Source organism: Argopecten irradians, chromosome 2 (assembly GCF_041381155.1).
Source record: "Argopecten irradians isolate NY chromosome 2, Ai_NY, whole genome shotgun sequence".
Taxonomy (NCBI): domain Eukaryota; kingdom Metazoa; phylum Mollusca; class Bivalvia; order Pectinida; family Pectinidae; genus Argopecten; species Argopecten irradians.
Genome location: NC_091135.1, coordinates 20,389,270 through 20,404,450, shown reverse-complemented (window position 1 = coordinate 20,404,450; position 15,181 = coordinate 20,389,270). Strand labels below are relative to the sequence as shown.

At 35.9% G+C, this 15,181-nt stretch overlaps 1 protein-coding gene across 1 annotated transcript; it reads right to left on the bottom strand.

Moving 5' to 3' along the window:
- Window positions 1-1,799: 1,799 nt before the first annotated feature.
- LOC138316494 (uncharacterized) lies at window positions 1,800-3,690 on the bottom strand. The gene is made up of 2 exons (XM_069258187.1): window positions 3,667-3,690; window positions 1,800-2,999 (listed from the first exon to the last, which is right to left on the bottom strand). The coding sequence occupies exons 1-2, from the start codon at window positions 3,688-3,690 to the stop codon at window positions 1,800-1,802; spliced, it is 1,224 nt and encodes a 407-aa protein (XP_069114288.1).
- Between the last annotated feature and the right edge of the window lie 11,491 nt (window positions 3,691-15,181).

Below are 15,181 nucleotides of genomic sequence, written 5' to 3'. Positions count from 1 at the left end.
GAGAAAATAAGTAAGTAGATAACACAGTTCCTTAGTTCATACGTATACACCAATACATACAGACAGCTAGGATGGGAAAACAAGCTAAGAGCTTATATTAATTCCTCTCCTGAAATAAAAGCACGGCGTTTTTGACATGGACATATACACAATAACAGGACAACCAGTGAGACAATACATTTATACTTAGAAAGAGATATTTCTCTCTCCCTCTATATATTTTTTCCGTAGTACATTAAGTGTTTAATATAGAAATATACTGTCAATAGACAATTAATTTTATAGTTACTTTTCAATTAAGTGATAAATCTATATGATTTTCGTATACATCTACTGCAGACATTTAAAATAATAATTTTGTGATAGTAAATGTAAAGTTATAATTATGAATTAATTATGTAATTGACAAATTTATTGATTGAAACCCCAGTGAAAAAACAAGAAAACTATACAAGGTATGAATTACTAAAATCTTTTACTGTAAAAGATGAACTTCTGTACCGAAACAGAAATTTCCTCGTTCATTTTATTTTCAAATGAAGGATCACCCAATAAAAGGATATTTAAATCGTCAACGATATTATATTTTGTGAATATACCAGAAAGATATTGTTGCCTAATGTCAGCATATTTGATACAATTGAACAAAAAATGAAAAGAATCGTCTATTATAAAACCACATACACAACGAGGCGAATCTATAAGATTTTTACTGAAAAGATGTTGGTTTAGTATACTACATTCTAGACGCAACCGAGCATGAAGTATTTGGTCTGATCTATTACCTGTGTTAAAATAGCTAAACGGTGTTCTTGTGAATTCGGTTTCAAAGTAGCTTTTGAGAACCTTAATAGAGGAATTTTCTCTTATCTCTACTGGAAGTTCATTCCATGCACGAGTCGATGAAGGTAAAAAAGATGCATAATACAAATTTGTCCTTGTGCGAATTGTTTGATGCATGTCTGATCGTCTAGTGTTGTATGTATGAATTGCGGTTGGTCTAGGGGGTAATCTGGAGGAAAGATATGTATGAGATGTGTTATGAACCATTTTGTGATATTGTAAAAGTTTATGTTTTCTACGACGTTCGACTAGCTTTTCCCATTGTGTGTCTTTATAAAGTAACTCTATTTTCCAAAGTTTGATTCCCCCTGTTATAATTCGGACCGCTTCTGTTTAAACACTTTCTAACCTATCAATTAAGTATTTTGGAATATTGTCCCAGATTACATCCGCATATTCTAAGATGGGTCTAATGAATGACATGTAAATGTGTTGTAAAGTGTCTCTATCAAGTGTAAATTTTAATTTTCTCAGTATGTTTAATCTTTTAGAGGCTGATTCTATAATATGGTCTATATGTATATTCCAAGAAAGATTTGAAGAGAACCAAACTCCAGTTCCTTATCATTCCATATTTCAGAAAAGTTCCACCGAGAGCGCAAGATATGCTGGATGGTTCAATACAGAAATCAAAACAATAAAATAATACTTCAACACAACAACAAACCAAACTACTGATTATCAGAATAAATAAGTGATTGCTTGTCAAATGAATTTGATGGTTGCTTACCAGACAAACAAATATTTATAAATCCGGTGTGCATTTTGTGAAGTTTATATCCGTCTAATAGGCTGTTGGAATCATTCTTGAAATGTTAGACACAGGCTTGTTAGGATTAAAACTAATCAGTTATGTCATAATACCAGCGCTGTTGTATGTCATAATTTCTTCATTGTCATTTATCAAACAACCAAACTCCGATAAAAAAGAGGCCATAATCTCGCCAACTCTTCTCTTAATTCCTGTACGTTTTTGGTTTAATCCCATATTTACCTATCGGGAATATGTCACCGATGGTATACCGTGAACACGGTATTATATCCTGTCCGCGCCAACAGTACAGACCGGTGTCGGTGCTCCGTACAAATGCGGCTAACATGCTGAATCCACTGGATGGAATGATGAGTATATCACAGCTGACCAGTGTGTAGAAATCCAGCAGCTGTTTCACAAAACCCTGGCGCTCGTCGTTTTTGTGGGGCTGGTCTATGTGAGTGATGTTACCAGGGGTATCTATTATGTTGCCAGGATAACGGACCTTAGCGATACCTTTTACACTATCAGTGTCAGAGGCCACAAACAAATCGTATTCGTCTTTGTTTAACTTATCAAAATGTCCCCAAAGAACATCCAGAGGCTGGTCGGGACGTTTATTGTCTCGGGGCATGTTCGGATTGGTTCCATGTCGGATATGAACACACGCTAATTTACTTCGTTTTCTATTTGCCCGAATTCGTTCACTTATTGCAATTTCAGAGGTTGGAGGGAGTTTAAAAAATACATCTATGAAATGTTTATAAATATCAGCTTGATGATATTTTGTTATCCACGGAACGTCCTTTCCAATGCCCGGTCTTGATTTGAAATCGCGTAGGAAGTCCCAGTTCATACGCAGGTACACGACATCCTCAGTAAAATAGGTGTTGATGTCTTCCCTTCCAAACAGGTATTTTTCGATCTGCTTGTAGTTGTTATTCCGTAGTTTGTGGAATGAACTCGATTTATTCCACACGGTAGAGACTTCGTATCTCCAGCTGAAATAAGATGGCGCGAAATAATCCTCAAGATAGCATGGTTTGTCAAAGTTGACGAGAAAACGTCGTTTAGCCAGTATAGAGATGATGAATGTGGTGAGAATGCCGGCTATTCTGTCGGACCACCCCCCACAGTCTCCCTCCCAGGAATAGGAACAGTCATACACAATAAACCGCTCTCCTGTTTGGTAATCTGCTGACTTCATACAATCTTCGAGGAAAGTTTTAAACGCGCCTTCTCCTAAACTCTTTTTGACATTCTGTATGAACACACCAGTCGGGTATTCGTTGTTTGAATTGGTGGTCATCCGTAGTCTGGTAAAGAGGCCCAAATATCGTCCTAGTGTCAGGAAAAACAATACCATCAGCAGGAACGACACTAGTGGCCAAAGGGCAAGGCGCTAAAATACAAACAAATCGTCATAGATAATCATCATACAAGTACGTGATCGTTTTACTATATCATCGCTTTATGTATACTAGTAGTTATTACAAATATTTTCAGTAATTTACAAAAAGATTATTCATTGCGTATCCTCTTCCCGGAACTTGCAGGACACCCTAAATTTGGATATTTATAGCTTCTATTTCACAAGAAAACACACAAAGTGTGAAATGGTTAAAGAAACGGCCAATAAGTATAAAACTTCTAGGTATAAAACGTATAGTGATCCTAGGTCACCTCAGAAAACCACGAAAGACCCTATATACGACGTCTTGGTCTGAACATTACAAGCTCCAAGACTTAATAGTTGGCGATAGAATACCGCAGCATACCTAAAACACCAGTACTTGGCGGAATCATCTGTCCTAAAATCACTTTTACTTTTATTTATTGACTTGTTGATAAGAATAAGCATATCAATAAACAAGAGGTAAAAGTAGCTCATTTTAAGAGAAAAAATATTCGTTTTACACCAATACGTTCTCAAATCACGATTTATTGATGCAGGCACAGAAGTTTAATGTTTGACTTTCATACCTAACTCCTAGTTCCAATTGTTATGATAAGTGTCCGATGATTTAACACCGACTATGAAACGGGGGCGACAATCAGAAAATACTTACCATACTCTGTCTCCGGATGACCATGGTTTCTATGAGTGTCCAACCCTTCTAAGGAGTACACGACGAAACATATTGTTTAAAAAATGTTGATTTGCTGACGGAACAATGCCCTACCACACGTGTGAATTATTTATATTTCCACCGCCATATTTTGACGGCCACATAGAAATAACAAAGGAATATTAAGATGTATTCAATAGTTGACTTTATGTATCCATTATGGCTTCGTGTAAGTAAATGTGGATTTAGTGGATTTCGTTTGATTTTAAATTCTCATTATGTTCGACAACGACAAGTAATATCCTTTGGGGAGTAATGTAGGATCCAGCCGGTGTCCCCATTTTAGCTCATAATTGTCAACATTACGAACAAATCGATATTACTATATATTAATGTATGGTTAAACTATATGAATCCCAATACTTTCTATCACATTTCAGTAATATATAAATAATTTCCATGCATATTGTCGATATATTGTTCGATTTTACTTGGTTTCCGGAGTATAATGAATAGTTGTACAATAGCTTGTGGAAGGTGGAATGATAACTGGCATTTGTACTAGTCTTCGTGTTACGTCAACGCTGATATACCAAATGTACGTGTTTATAAATATTTTTGTCATCTTTTAAACCGCAGCTTCTGCAAAATAACAGCAGGTTTAACAGGAGGCAGACGGACGAGAAACAATGGGGTTAGGAGAGAAATGCAACTGACGGCCACTCAGTGATAAGCAAAAACTATTTTAGTGGCGTAGGAAGATGAAACGTAAAAATGGTTATGTATTACATCTTATTTCGTTCTTTTATTTGAAAATGTATGTATAAGACGCACTACGATTAAAAATTTTAAAATCAGTCTATTTGATATGTATTTTATCATTTATAATGAAATGTTTATAATGTGCTTGAACGTTTTAGGAAAAGCATAGCGCAGCGGAAAATTTTCTAAAAATTTGCAGGACGAATCTTTGTCTTTCAAACGTGCATTTTTAGAACATATTTCAGTCGGCGTTCAAAGCAGGTTTTAAGATTATTTAACTTTGTCGTGTGATATGTTAGAATTGTGCCTACTGCCCCAGTGTATGATCGTGAAGGGTGACTAAATTTTAATCCTAATGGCTATCTAGGTAAAACATCGAACATTTCTGTCTCATGTCAAACAAACATCATAGATAAGATTTCGTTCTGAGACGGACTTTCCTGTCTCTGTAAGCCAGCTATTTTCAAAGAAATGCGCTCTCACACCGTACAGTATATATGTTTTCTAGAGCTAAGAGAAAAACACGACACAATTCGAACATTCTACACGCAATATACGTGCTGCTTGAGATTATCTCACAAAACATACATAAAGAACTTTATAACCTGTTTTAGATTCAAATACAGTTCTAGCTTAATCTCACGGTATCAAATGTTAAAATAGAACAAATGCTTAACTACATCCATATAGGTCATCGTGGCCTACTTCTTCAATTCATAACAAGATAGTAAACAATATCCATTTACTCTACTATTTAAATTGTTTAGGACTTATACAATGAAGACATCAATTTCCACCCTTTCGATCTCTAAAAATCATGAGCCTTGAAAAAATTGGATGTTCTGAATAGTATACAATGCAGCTGACCCAAAGAAATCTGCAAAATCTTTTGTTTATCGCCGAGTGGCTGCAAAACAACCCAACGTAAAACCGTTTTATTATGTTCAAATTTGCCTTGCAGTTTTGAGAAGAATGGACTAGTAACAAGACCAGACAAGTAACGATCAAAACTTGATCAGCAGAGTAAGAGTCTGAGAGACAGTGAGCCATTCTGCTTATTTCTCGCTATAAAGCCAGTCTTATAGAGACTGCGTCGTTCTCCTTATTTCTCGCTATAAAGCCAGTCTTATAGAGACTGTGTCGTTCTCTTACTTATTTCTCGCTATAAAGCCAGTCTTACAGAGACTGTGTCGTTCTCCTTATTTCTCGCTATAAATCCAGTCATATAGAGACTGTGTCGTTCTCCTTATTTCTCGCTATAAAGCCAGTCTTATAGAGACTGCGTCGTTCTCCTTATTTCTCGCTATAAAGCCAGTCTTATAGAGACTGTATCGTTCTCTTACTTATTTCTCGCTATAAAGCCAGTCTTACAGAGACTGTGTCGTTCTCCTTATTTCTCGCTATAAATCCAGTCATATAGAGACTGTGTCGTTCTCCTTATTTCTCGCTATAAAGCCAGTCTTATAGAGACTGCGTCGTTCTCCTTATTTTTCTCGCTATAAAGCCAGTCTTATAGAGACTGTGTCGTTCTCCTTATTTCTCGCTATAAAGCCAGTCTTATAGAGACTGCGTCGTTCTCCTTATTTCTCGCTATAAAGCCAGTCTTATAGAGACTGTGTCGTTCTCCTTATTTCTCGCTATAAAGCCAGTCTTATAGAGACTGCGTCGTTCTCCTTATTTCTCGCTATAAAGCCAGTCTTATAGAGACTGTGTCGTTCTCCTTATTTCTCGCTATAAAGCCAGTCTTATAGAGACTGTGTCGTTCTGCTTATTTCTCGCTATAAAGCCAGTCTTATAGAGACTGTGTCGTTCTCCTTATTTCTCGCTATAAAGCCAGTCTTATAGAGACTGTGTCGTTCTGCTTATTTCTCGCTATAAAGCCAGTCTTATAGAGACTGCGTCGTTCTCCTTATTTCTCGCTATAAAGCCAGTCTTATAGAGACTGTGTCGTTCTCCTTATTTCTCGCTATAAAGCCAGTCTTATAGAGACTGTGTCGTTCTCCTTATTTCTCGCTATAAAGCCAGTCTTATAGAGACTGTGTCGTTCTCCTTATTTCTCGCTATAAAGCCAGTCTTATAGAGACTGCGTCGTTCTCCTTATTTCTCGCTATAAAGCCAGTCTTATAGAGACTGTGTCGTTCTGCTTATTTCTCGCTATAAAGCCAGTCTTATAGAGACTGCGTCGTTCTCCTTATTTCTCGGTATAAAGCCAGTCTTATAGAGACTGTCGTTCTGCTTATTTCTCGCTATAAAGCCAGTCTTATAGAGACTGCGTCGTTCTCCTTATTTCTCGCTATAAAGCCAGTCTTATAGAGACTGTGTCGTTCTCCTTATTTCTCGCTATTAATCCAGTCTTATAGAGACTGCGTCGTTCTGCTTATTTCTCGCTATAAAGCCAGTCTTATAGAGACTGTGTCGTTCTCCTTATTTCTCGCTATAAAGCCAGTCTTATAGAGACTGTGTCGTTCTGCTTATTTCTCGCTAAAAAGCCAGTCTTATAGAGACTGTGTCTTTCTGCTTATTTCTCGCTATAAAGCCAGCCTTATAGAGACTGTGTCGTTCTCCTTATTTCTCGCTATAAAGCCAGTCTTATAGAGACTGTGTCGTTCTCCTTATTTCTCGCTATAAAGCCAGTCTTATAGAGACTGTGTCGTTCTCCTTATTTCTCGCTTTTAAGCCAGTCTTATAGAGACTGTGTCGTTCTGCTTATTTCTCGCTATTGAAACAGTCTAATAGAGAGAGTGCCGTTTTACTCAACTCTTGGTTTAGAGCCAGTCTTATAGTTTGTTCCATTCTGCTTATTTCTCGATATAAGCCAGTCTTATAGAGTGTTCCATTCTGCTTTTTTCTCGATATAAGCCAGTCTTGTTGAGTGTTCCATTCTGCTTTTTTCGCTAAATAAGCCAGTCTTATAAGTGTTCCATTCTGCTTATTTTTTCTATATAAGCCAGTCTTATAGAGTGTTCCATTCTGCTTATTTCTCACTATAAAGCTAGTATTATAGAGAGTGTTGAATTCTGCTTATTTCTAGCTATAGAACCAGTCTTATAGACTGTGCCGTATAGCTTATTTCTCACTTTAGAGCGAGTCTTATACAGAGTGTTCCATTCTGCTTATTTCTCTATATAAGCCAGTATGCCATTTTGCTTATTTCTCACTATAAAGCCAGTCTTATAGATAGAGAGTGTTCCATTCTGCTTGTTTCTTGCTATAGAATCAGTCTTATAGAGAGTGTGCCGTTTTTCTCATTTCTTTGTATAGAGCCAGTCTTAAAGAAAGTGTTCAATTTTGCTTATTTCTCGTTATAAAGCCAGTCTTATAGAGAATGTTCCATTCTGCTTATTTCTCGCTATAAAGCCAGTCTTACAGAGACTGTGTCGTTCTCCTTATTTCTCGCTATAAAGCCAGTCTTATAGAGACTGTGTCGTTCTGCTTATTTCTCGCTATAAAGCCAGTCTTATAGAGACTGCGTCGTTCTCCTTATTTCTCGCTTTAAAGCCAGTCTTATAGAGACTGAGTCGTTCTCCTTATTTCTCGATATAAAGCCAGTCTTATAGAGACTGCGTCGTTCTCCATATTTCTCGCTATAACCCTGCCTTATAGAGACTGCGTCGTTCTGCATATTTCTCGCTATAAAGCCATTCTTATAGAGACTGCGTCGTTCTCCTTATTTCTCGGTATAAAGCCAGTCTTATAGAGACTGAGTCGTTCTCCTTATTTCTCACTATTAATCCAGTCTTAAAGAGACTGCGTCGTTCTCCTTATTTCTCGCTATAAAGCCAGACTTATAGAATCTGTGTCGTTCTCCTTATTTCTAGCTATTAATCCAGTCTTATAGAGACTGTGTCGTTCTCCTTATTTCTCGCTTTTAAGCCAGTCTTATAGAGACTGTGTCGTTCTGCTTATTTCTCGCTATTGAAACAGTCTAATAGAGAGAGTGCCGTTTTACTCAACTCTTGGTTTAGAGCCAGTCTTATAGTTTGTTCCATTCTGCTTATTTCTCGATATAAGCCAGTCTTATAGTCTATAGCCAGTGTTCCATTCTGCTTTTTTCTCGATATAAGCCAGTCTTGTTGAGTGTTCCATTCTGCTTTTTTTTAAGCTAAATAAAAGCCAGTCTTATAGAGTGTTCAGCTGCTTATTTCTCACTATAAAGCTAGTATTATAGAGAGTGTTGAATTCTTATTTCTAGCTATAGAACCAGTCTTATAGACTGTGCCGTATAGCTTATTTCTCACTTTAGAGCGAGTCTTATACAGAGTGTTCCATTCTGCTTATTTCTCTATATAAGCCAGTATGCCATTTTGCTTATTTCTCACTATAAAGCCAGTCTTATAGATAGAGAGTGTTCCATTCTGCTTGTTTCTTGCTATAGAATCAGTCTTATAGAGAGTGTGCCGTATTTTCTCATTTCTTTGTATAGAGCCAGTCTTAAAGAAAGTGTTTCAATTTTGCTTATTTCTCGTTATAAAGCCAGTCTTATAGAGAATGTTCCATTCTGCTTATTTCTCGCTATAAATCCAGTCTTATAGAGAGTGTCCCTATTTACTCATTTCTAGGTATAGAGCCAGTCTTATAGAAAGTGTTCAATTTTGCTTATTTCTCGCTATAAAGCCATTCTTTAAGAGAATGTTCTCCATTCTGCTTTATTACTCACTATAAAGCTAGTATTATAGAGTGTTGAATTCTGCTTATTTCTAGCTATAGAACCAGTCTTATAGACTGTGCTGTATTGCTTATTTCTCACTTTAGAGCCAGTCTCATACAGAGTGTTCCATTCTGCTTATTTCTCTATATAAGCCAGTATTATAGGCAGTGTGTCATTTTTTGCTTATTTCTCTCACCTATAAAGCCAGTCTTATAGAGAGTGTTCCATTCTGCTTGTTTCTTGCTATAGAATCAGTCTTATAGAGAGTGTGCCATTTTACTCATTTCTTTGTATAGAGCAAGTCTTAAAGAAAGTGTTCAATTTTGCTTATTTCTCCTTATAAAGCCAGTCTTATAGAGAATGTTTCATTCTGCTTATTTCTAGCTATATTTAATTTATGTGCATTCTAGCCAGTCTTGTATAAGTGTGTGTCAGTCTTATTTACTCATTTCTAGGTCTTATATAGAGCCAGTCTTATATCAACTAGTGTTCAAGTGTTGCTTATTTTTGTGCATTTTGCTTATTTCATTCTACTATATTTTGTGCTATAAGCCATCTGCCATTAACTTTAGAGAATGTTCTGTTAGTTTAAAATTCTGCTTATCAAATTACTCAAAGCTATTAGAAGCCAGTTATAGTAGTCATAGAACTTATTTTTGAATTTGCTTATTGCTAAGTCTATAGAGTGCCATTCACTTATTCTTTTGAGAGTGGCCTTTGCTTATTTTTCCCGTAGAACTCTCATTTCTTAATATAGGGTATTGTGCCAGTCATAATTTCATTCATGCTTATTTTCTCTAAGACGTCTTTAGATTGCCATGTATATAATGTATTAAGTGTGTACTCTATAGAGTGTTTCATTCTAAAAAGTGAGTCATTATATAGAGACAGATAATTGTTCCATTCTTAGAGTGTTGATCTTGCTTTATCTGTCCAATAGAATGTTCCATCTGCTTATTGCTAATATCTTACCTGTATAATTTATAGAGCCAGTCTTATAGAGTATATAGATTACATATAAAGCCAGTCTTTAGAGAGTTTTGCTTTATTTTTGCTATAGAATCAGTCTAATATAGAAGTGAGTTAGTGCCATTTTACTCAACTTTTATTATAGAGCATCAGTCTTACAGAAATTTCTTTAGAAATTTTCAAACTGCTTATTTCTCCTTTATAATGCCACAGTTTATAGAAATGTTTCCAATGTTATCATTTCTGCTTATTTCTAGCTATAAAGCCATCTCATTTTTTTTAAGAAAATTTTTGTGTGGAATAGTTAAATTTCATATTTCTAGGTATAAGCCATACTTATAGATTGCTGTTTCTACTATTTTTTATATCGCACTAGTTCAGTCTATAGAGAGTGCATTCATTTAAGTATTCTAAATCATTCTGAACAACATTTCATAAGTTGTTCTCACATAAATCTATAAAGCAGTCTTAATAAGTGTTCATTCTGCTTTTTGTGCTGAAGAGCCAGTCTTATAGATTAATATTTTTTTATTTCTCTCTATAGAGCAGTCACTCTTTTAGTGTGCCATTTATCTCATACAGAGCCAGTTCGATAGATAAATAAATTCTTTTAGTGTGTGTCATTTTACGAGGGTTGAAACTCGCTACAAGAGGCCAGTCTCATAGATTGTTGACGCCATTGTGACTGAAACAAAAATTTAAAGGAGCCTTATTTGTTAATTAAATATCCGAATGCTTCTGCTTATTTTTGCTATATAGAATCAACTGCAGCCCGTCTGGCATTCTTGAACGTTTTCATAAATTGAAAGTTCATTCTGCTTGATTGCACGATTCTAAAGCGTCACAATTCTGTCTGTGAGGGTTACGCTAGGTATTGACTCGACTGACGTCACAATAGGGAATATTGACTCTATGTTTCTAAAAATGTAAACATCCAGTCAATCATATGCTTTCTAAAAATGGAAACATTAGAGTCGATATTCTAAATATCCCCCCCTCCCCATGTGACAGTGTATCAGCCAATGAGAAAATCAGAGCATATCTAATATTAGCTTATAAGTTATAAAATATAAATTCTATTCAATGGGAATTGACTAGATATATATATATGTATTACTAAACATTTAGTACTATATCACATTGTAACATCAGAACTAATATCAAAAAACATCAGTAATTGCACATTTAATATATGTAACAAGGTCCAACATACATCAGCAATATACGGATGTTGTTCTCAAAACGTCAAACTAGGACTAGAAACAATGGCAATATGTAATTTGTGATTAAAAGTTTTAATATCAAAATATCATGTATTTTGGAATTATTAGTTAATAAATTGAGGAAACTTTTCATATTTAACAAAACATCTTTTGTAAGAATAACATTGGAAAAAACAAATTATCTGTAAAAGACATAAAAATGCACTAGTTTCCATTTTAAAATTTAGATCTATAACCATTAGAAGCTGTGATTAGCTTGTGTAAATATTTGTTTTTTTCTCATGATTTCTATTTATAATGTCCATATATTTTTAGCATCATATCATGAAAATTTACATAATATTCATTTCTGTATACTGGACTGTAAATTGCCACTATATCTCATTCTCTACCTTCCAAGATTTATTGTATTATAATAACTATCATTTCTGTTATTGTATTCTTGTGACGATTAGATACAGATGCACATGGGCTCCTTAACGGGTCATCCTAGAATCATGGGCACAAATATCAACAAATGTACACTGTATAAAGTAGTGGTTTAATAAATTTAATATAATGCAAAATTACAAGGGAAACTCTCCTTTTGTTGAGATATGTAAGTTTATGAAATTAGGTAATGGTCTTTTGTCTGAAACAAACTTAGGGTAGACATTCTTCCTTATATAGTTGTAACCACTTACAGGATTTAAGGGGAGGAGTAAGATTTTAAAGCCAAATTTCAGCAAAGCTCCCATTTTAGACACCCCCGGCTCCATCCCCATGTTTGCATGTTGTTTGCCATCCCTTGAAACCCCGATCAATTTTCGTTGAGATCAGAGACTGAAACCTGAAAAGAGGAAGTTGAAGTTAACCCCCTTCTGAGCCCCACCCCTCGCTGACCCCAGGGGTCAGACCTAACTCGTTCATAAAAAATAAGTTTGTCCTTCCCCAATGATGTTTCACACCAAATATGGATGAAATCCATCCAAGGATGAAGGAGTAAGATTTTAAAGCTTGAATTAAGAAAAAATTGCCCTTTTGGGGCCCCCGCCCCTCTGTCCCTAGGGGTCAGACCTATCTCATTTAGATAAAATATTATTGTCTTTCCCCAATGATGTGTCATACTAAATATGGATGAAATCCATCCAAGAATGAAGGAGGAGTAGGATTTTAAAGCTTAAAATTAAAATAAGAAAATTTGCCCTTTTTTGGGCCCCACCCCTCAGCCCGTAGGGGTCGGACCAAGCTCATTTATATTAAATATGATTGTCCTTCCCCAATGATGTTTCATGCCAAATATGGATGAAATCCATCCAAGGATGAAGGAGGAGTAAGATTTTAAAGCTTAAAATTAAAAAAAAATTTTTTAGCCCTTTTGGAGCCCACACCCCCCTCACCCCTAGGGGTCGGACCTAACTCATTTATATAAAAAATGAGATTTTCTTTCCCTAATGATGTTTCATACCAAAATATGGATGAAATCCATCCATGGATGACGGAGGAAGGAGTAGGATTTTAAAGCTTAAAATAAGAAAATTTCCCCTTTTTTTGGGCCCCACCCCTCAGCCCGTAGGGGTTGGACCAGGCGCTCATTTATATAAAATATGATTGTCCTTCCCAAATGATGTTTCATGCCAAATATGGATGAAATCCATCCAAGGATGAAGGGAGGAGTAAGATTTTAAAGCTTAAATTAAGAAAATTTGCCACTTTTGGGGCCCCCGCCCCTCACCCCTAGGGGTCGGACCTAACTCATTTATATAAAATATGATTGTCTTTCCCCAATAATTTTTCATACCAAATATGGATGAAAAACCATCCAAAGGATGAAGGAGGAGTAGGATTTTAAAAATAAAATTACGAATAAAAATTTGCCACTTTCGGGGCCCCGCCCCTCTGCTCCCTAGGGGATCGGGGACCTCTTATCTCATTTTATATAAAATTATGATTGTACCTTCCCCAATGATGTTCCACATCCAAATATGGATGGAAAAATTCCACGTAATGCCACTTAAGGGTTTAAAGGAGGGAGTAGGCTTTTTTCTTAAATTTTTTATTAATTAGTCTTACGCACGGACGCACCGGCAGACGGCGGACGTCGCGGAACGCGCGGGAACGGGCGCCACCCAACGACCGATGGACAAAAACATGATGACAATAGGTCAAGCCTTCGGTCATGAATGGCCTAAAAGTGGTGACAAAAATTGTTGACTGAATGGAGAATGGAACCGAAGCTTATAACAAAAGGCACCATCAACATTTCATCCGATAAAATGTAACTTAAACAAAAAGGTTTGGTCTCAAATAAGTTTAGCAATATTTCCAACAACCATTTCAGGTCTCAAATATCTACATCTGGAGGTCAAAAGGTCAATATGTATCAAGCTATCCTCTCCTTATAGAGATAGAACAAAATAATCTCCAAAATATATTGTAATGATATAAATAATGTAAATTGTTTCCTATGGTGAAAAGTATAATTTGTAAAAGACAAAAAGACATGTGAAAAAATCATACTGAAATCAATCAATCAATCCTTACTTCATATATCTGCCTTCATTTACAGGTACATGTATTTTGCTTTTTATTGATCAATTACATTGATCTTTATGATATGTCTATAAATCATGTATGATAACATTAACAAATACATTATCATATACATTTATTGAAGTATGTAATAATGAATGCAATTATGTTTTAAACTCAACAATTAATATAGCAATTCTGATGATAAAAAACAAATAGCAAATGTTCTCTCACTAGCAGTAAACATCTGTATATACAGATATAAGTAAGACTATTAATGTCAGTGGCAAGAATTTGTAAACAATGGAAAACATATACAAACATATCACAAATATAATTACTATGGTGATCCATAAGTACACAGTAACCTTGGTGATGAAAAAGGGGGGGGGGGGTAAGTACTAAGTAACCATGGTGTTGTGGCGTGGCGTGTGTGAATTAATTTATAAAGTAAAAAATGGTGATTGGAGGGAGAAAAACAGAAGTACAGAGTAACTATGGTTATTGGATGGAGGGAAAATGTAAGTACACAGTAACCATGGTTATTAGAGGGAGGTAAAAGTAAGTACACAGTAACCATGGTTATTGGAGGGAGGAAAATGTAAGTACACAGTAACGATGGTTATTGGAGGGAGGAAAAAGAAAGTACACAGTGACCATGGTTATTGCAGGGAGGAAAATGTAAGTACACAGTAACCATGGTTATTGGATGGAGGAAAATGTAAGTACACAGTAACCATGGTTATTGGATGGAGGAAAATGTAAGTACACAGTAACCATGGTTATTGCAGGGAGGTAAATGTAAGTACACAGTAACCATGGTTATTGGAGGGAGGAAAAAGTAAGTACACAGTAACCATGGTTATTGGAGGGAGGAAAAATTAAGTCCACAGTAACCATGGTGATGGGATGGAGGAAAAAGTACGTACACAGTAACCATGGTTATTGGATGGAGGAAAGCGTAAGTACACAGTAACCATGGTTATTGCAGGGAGGAAATTGAAAGTACACAGTAACCATGGTTATTGGATGGAGGAAAGTGTAAGTACACAGTAACCATGGTTATTGCAGGGAGGAAATTGAAAGTACACAGTAATCATGGTTATTGGAGGGAGGAAAAAGTAAGTACACAGTAACCATGGTTATTGCAGGGAGGAAATTGAAAGTACACAGTAATCATGGTTATGGGAGGGAGGAAAAAGGAAGTACACAGTAACCATGGTTATTAGATGGTGGAAAGTGTAAGTACACAGTAACCATGGTGATTGGGGAGGAAAATGTAAGTAACACAGTAACCATGGTGATGGGAGGGAGGAAAAATGTAATAAACCGTAACCATGGTTATTGGAGGGAGGAAATGAGTAAGTACACAGTAAACCTGGTTATGGGAGGGAGGAAAAAG